At 47.6% G+C, this 5,431-nt stretch overlaps 1 protein-coding gene across 2 annotated transcripts in view; it reads left to right on the top strand.

Annotated features, from left to right (window-relative positions):
- Positions 1–2,132: 2,132 nt before the first annotated feature.
- C5ar1 (complement C5a receptor 1) overlaps positions 2,133–5,431 on the top strand; it is a 12,190-nt gene continuing 8,891 nt past the window's right edge. Inside the window, exons 1-3 of one of the 2 annotated variants that reach the window (XM_021168990.1) lie at positions 2,133–2,154; positions 2,418–2,517; positions 3,629–3,633. In XM_021168990.1, coding sequence (XP_021024649.1) covers positions 3,631–3,633 — 3 coding nt within the window. In that variant the 5' untranslated portion in view covers positions 2,133–2,154; positions 2,418–2,517; positions 3,629–3,630. Of the gene's footprint in view, positions 2,155–2,417; positions 2,518–3,628; positions 3,634–5,431 lie in introns of those variants that run through there. The other variant, XM_029479968.1, reaches the window with a different exon arrangement.

Genomic DNA, 5,431 nt, shown 5'->3' with positions numbered 1-5,431 from the left:
CTTCTTCTTCTTCTTCTTCTTCTTCTTCTTCTTCTTCTTCTTCTTCTTCTTCTTCTTCTTCTTCTTCTTCTTCTTCTTCTTCTTCTTCCTCTCTCCCTCCCTCTCCCTCCCCCCTTTCTCCTCCCCCTCTGTGTTTTTTTGTTTGTTTGTTTGTCTTTTGCTTCCTGCTTCTTGGGCAGAGCAGATACTAGAACCTCTTGCAAGCCTGCCAGATCGGATCAGCATGGAAGGCCACTTGTATCTCAGCTCTGCAATGACCAGTCCACCACATCCTGCCTTAGAAGCCACTGTGGCTGCGGCCTGGGGCCTCACTCAGCACCACAGGGTAGTAGTTGTTGATTGCCACCCTATGATGGACTTTCAGCTTCCCTGAGGGGAACAATGGACTGCAGCCACCTGCTCAGCTGGGTCATGCACTCCTGCAAGGGACAGGCTTCCTAGGGCACTGGGGCTGTGGATGAGGGACAGCTCACACTTCCCATGCTATTGGGTCATGAAAATTTTCAGCTTTTTTTGGTTTCCACTGTGTAAGTCAAAAAATTTCAACCCTGCCCAAGAAAAGGGGCCAGAGAGATGGCTCGGTGGGTAAAGTGCTTGCTGCTCAGCCTGCTGACCTGAGTTCAATTCCTGTGACCAACATGGTGGAAAGACATAAGTCCTACAAGTTTGTCCTCTGACCTACACACACACACACACACACACACACACACACACACACACACACACAAGTTTAGAAAACAAATCAGTAAGGCTACATATTTATTTTATTTAGTTTTTACTCTTGTTTTGAGGTAGTTTTCTATATAGCTTTGGTTGGCCTGAAACTCATTATGTAGACGAGCTGACCTCAAACTCACAGAGGTCTGCCTGTCTGTGCCATCTGAGTGCCGGGATTACAGGCTTGTGCCACCACACCTGGCTGTTTTTGAGTGTTTGAGATGGTGTCTGTATTGCTTGGGATGAACTTGAGCTATGGTGTCTCCTGCATCCACCTCCCAAATGCTGAGATTATAGACATCGTGGAAATCTCCGGAGTGTGTTCCTTTCACGGCCCATCTCGCTGCATACTCACAGGAGTTCTGGGGTCCTGTGGTCTCATGCGGCTGATGCGTCAGGTGCTCAGGGTAGGATGTGGGAGGAGAAGAGAGAAGATAGAAGATTTCAGGTTTCAAACAAACAGAAAACACAACAAAGGATTAATTAGGCTGTTAAGACAGAATAAGACATTTCTTCTCTTATGCTCCACGCGCCCCAGCCCTGAGATAGGCTTTCATTATGTGGCTCTTACTGGCCTCGAGTTTACAGAGTGTTGCAATTACAATACCACACATGTGACCATAGGTTTTGTTTTATTTTTATTTTTTTTTAAATTGGTCCTTCCTATGCAGGTGGCCTGGAATTTTTAATCCTCTTGCTTTTGTGCAAGTAATAGGATTAGAGGCATGTATAATTGTGCCTAACCTAAGCCAATTTGGTCTTTGCTAAAAAGCATAGGTTCTCAACCTGTGGGTCCTGACCACTGGGGTGTGTGTGTGTGTGTCACATCTCAGATATCTTGTATATCTGACATTTACATTACAGTTATGGAGTAACAATGAAATGATTTTGTGGTTGGGGGTCACCACAATATGTGGAACCAACTGTTTTCAGGGTCACAGTGTCAGGAAGGTTGAGAACCACTGCTACACAGGATCTCACAAAACCTACTCTGGATTAGAAGTTACTGTGCAGCTAGGAGGATGGCTTTGAACTTATTCTCCTGCCTCAGCCGCCTGGGTGCTGGGATCGGATGCAGCACTACATCAGGTTTTATGTGGTGCTGGGAATGGCATCCAGGGCTTTGTACATTGCTAGGCAAGCATTTAACCAACCAAGCCAGGATCCCAGCATGCTTTGCTTTATTATTTGGGGCAGGTCTCGTTCTGCAGCCCAGGGTGATCCTCCTGCCCCAGTCTCCTGAGTGCTAGCATTGAGTTAACACATCTCCCTAACCCCCTTAGGAGAAAACTCCAAGACCTTGGTCATCTATCTCATCAGCCCTCTGTGTGCTTTTTTGCTATAAAAGCCACCAGGCTGGGGAGCTGTGGTCATTATTTCTATCCTCTAATCCTCTGTATCAAAACCCCAGAAACTCCAAGACTTCCTTCAGAAGAGGTAGATTCCTCCTCAGATTGGGGAACGAGGCCAGGAAAAGCAGCTGTGTCCCCAAAAGTGAAGAGGTCCTGGAAATTGCCTTTTCCCCTTCTGGGGCCAGAGACTTCCTTTCTTTTCCAAGTTGACGTCTCTCCCCTGGCTGGTTGGTACTGGGTGGTGCTGAGGGTGTACTGGGTAAGTACCGGTGGAGGGAGCCCCAGCTAGGATGGTCAGTGAGTGACCAATGAGCACCTCCAGGAGACAAGACAGTCATTTCCTCTCAGTTGCCTGCATCTCTTCTTGAGGGTTTAAAAAGCACAGCCTGGGTGACAGGGACCTTCAGGCATCCGTCGTTGGTTACCACAGAACCCAGGAGGAGCCATGGTGAGTGGATTCCTCTCACTATCTGACTTCTCTTAGTGATCTCACTGATTCCTCTCCCTGTCTGACTTTCTTTGCCCCTGAGCTCACACTCTGAGGATGGGATGTGGCCAAGGGACTAAGGGGATTTATGGGAACCACGGCGGCCTCACCAAGATGTAGACTCAAGAAGGTTCTTCAGGACAGGAAACCCTGGAGTCAGCTCTCCTAACTGAAGAGTTCTAGAAATTGGGCATGTTCATTTACACTTGTAATCTGAGCCCTCAAGAGGCTGGGGCAGGATGCTGCAGTCAAGGCTACATAGTGACTTTTAGGCTAGTGTGAGCTACACTATGGGATACTGTGTTGAGAGACAAATGGGCTGGAGGTAGAGATCAGGTGTGAGAGTGCTCCGTGGGAGTGCTGGAAGCCATGGGTCCAATGACCAGCACCCCATCAGCTGGGTGGGGGTGGCACATGCAATCTCTCACTTAGGAAGGGGAAGAAGGGTTGGAAATTCAATCTTACAAAGTAATTTTGAGGTTAACCTGGGCTACACTACATGAGACCCTACTTCAGAAAAGTAAGAACAAAAAATAATTTTACAAACTAGCCAAGGTGGTGGCTCAAACCTGCTATCCCAGCTCCTAGCAGGAGGCTTGAGATTTGGGGTAAGCCTAGGCAACTTTGTTGAGACTTTGTCTCAAAGACTAAAAACAAAACAAAACAAAAACTCAAACAGTGTGAATAAAAGAAGGAAGAATGAAACAATTGCAGAAACCCGTTGGGATTGTAGCTCACTGCCTAGCCTGAGTGTGGCCCAGGGTTCCATCTCCTACGCTGACTCTAAAACTGCCAAGCAGAGACTGGGTGCTGTGACGCACACCTTTAATCCCAGCACTCGGGAGGCAGAATCGGGAGGTTCTCTGTGAGTTCAAGGTCAGCCTAGTAAACATGTAAAGAAATCTAAGGAAGGTCAATGTTGAGAGTCTTGACAGCCAGTTTGAAAGAACGCTCATTACCAGAAAAGTTAGAGGAAGCCCAGGCAGGAGCACTGATGGCCTGGGTCCTTCTGTGGTTAATGGTCATGACCCTCTAGGCAGGTCCCTCTCCATGCCTGGGACCTGAGGTTGAGGCATGGTGCTAGACCAGCTGTGACTTGGCCCCACTGTAACAGAAGATACGGTCTTGCTTCATCCACACAAAAGAGGAAACGGAAAACTTGATGACAGGGAGGGTACACGCTTTCTTCATCCTTCTTCTGTCCCATCCAATCCTCTGTGTCTGCCCCGAGCAATTGGGGTTTCCAGAACAGGGTGGGGTCTTTTTCCTTTCTACACAACGTTTCTGAAGATGTCATCACTTTATTGACCACCCGAAATGTAGAGTCCCTGATTAGGCTGGGGCGTGGCGTGATTTTTTTTTTTTTTTTTTTTTTTTTTTTAAGATTTACTTACTTTATATATGTGAGTAGTATTGTCTCTTCAGAGACACCAGAAGAGGGCATCAGACCCAATTACAGATGGTTGTGAGCCACCATGTGGTTGCTGGGAATTGAACTTGGGACCTCCGGAAGAGCAATCAGTGCTCTAAACCGCTGAACCATCTCTGCAGCCCATGACTGGATTCTTAGGCCAGTACTCTATGGTTAAGCTATGCCCCTCACCCCTCACTGGGGGATTCTAGGCCAGGGATCTACCACTGAGCCACGCCCCCAGCTCCTCACTGGGGGATTCTAGGCAGGGGCTCTACCACTGAGCCACACCCCCAGACCCCTCACTGGGGGATGCTAGGCAGGGGCTCTACCACTGAGCCACGCCCCCAGCCCCTCACTGGGGGATTCTAGGCAGGGGCTCTACCACTGAGCCATGCCCCCAGCCCCTCACTGAGGGATTCTAGGCAGGGGCTCTACCACTGAGCCACGCTCCCAGCCCCTCATTGGGGGATTCTAGGCCAGGGAACTACCACTGAGCCACGCCCCCAGCTCCTCACTGGGGGATTCTAGGCAGGGGCTCTACAACATTTCAGTCCTTGATCTTTTAAGACAGGATGTCACTATGTAGCCCAGTGGTCTAAATCACATGATTACCCTCAGGCTCCCTGGTGCTGGGATCACAGGCATATACCACCATGGCTAGCCCCTAAACATAATTTTTCTTTTGAATGAATAATTTTTTCTTCTGGTTTTTCAAGATAGGATTTCTCTGTGTAGCCCTGGCTGCCCTGGAACTTGCTCTATAAACCAGTCTGGCTTCAAACTCACAGATCCTCCTGCCTCTACCTCCTGAGTGCTGGGATTAAAGGCGTGTGCCATCGCTGCCTAGCTTTGAATGAATACTTTTTTTTATATTGTGAATAGGCATTTACTGAGTGCTTATTGTATGCTAGTCCTCTTGCAAAGCACTTTAGATTTACTACATAGCAAACTATCAACAAAGGAGCTATAGAATATCCATGTATTTCAAGGGCAACACAGCCTTTGAACAGACATATACTATCCCAATGGCATTCCACGCATTAGGCGGTATAGCCTTTTAAAGAGTTGGCTCTTGGGATTCTGCCCCACCCCTGCTCTTGCTGATAGGTTTTGGGAGGTTTTCTAACTAACCTAGAGCCCCACTTTTTAAAATCTGTAGAGTGGGTGTGGCCATAGTAGCAGCCCAATGAGGGTTGCATGTGTTAAATGAAGAAAAGAGCAGTTGAAAGCCCCTCACAAGTGGCCCATACCTGTAATCCCAGCATTCAGGAGAAAGAGGCCCTGTCTCAAAAGAAAATACAAAAAGCATGTAAACTTAAGGACCAGGTTAATTATTTTATTTTATTTTTTTAAAAAAGATTTATTTATTTATTTATTATATGTAAATACACTGTAGCTGTCTTCAGACACTCCAGAAGAGGGAGTCAGATCTCCTTATGGATGGTTGTGAGCCACCATGTG

This window comes from Mus caroli, chromosome 7 (genome assembly GCF_900094665.2).
Source record: "Mus caroli chromosome 7, CAROLI_EIJ_v1.1, whole genome shotgun sequence".
Taxonomy (NCBI): domain Eukaryota; kingdom Metazoa; phylum Chordata; class Mammalia; order Rodentia; family Muridae; genus Mus; species Mus caroli.
The sequence above is the reverse complement of the archived record's forward strand: the minus strand, read 5'-3'. Positions and strand labels throughout refer to the sequence as shown.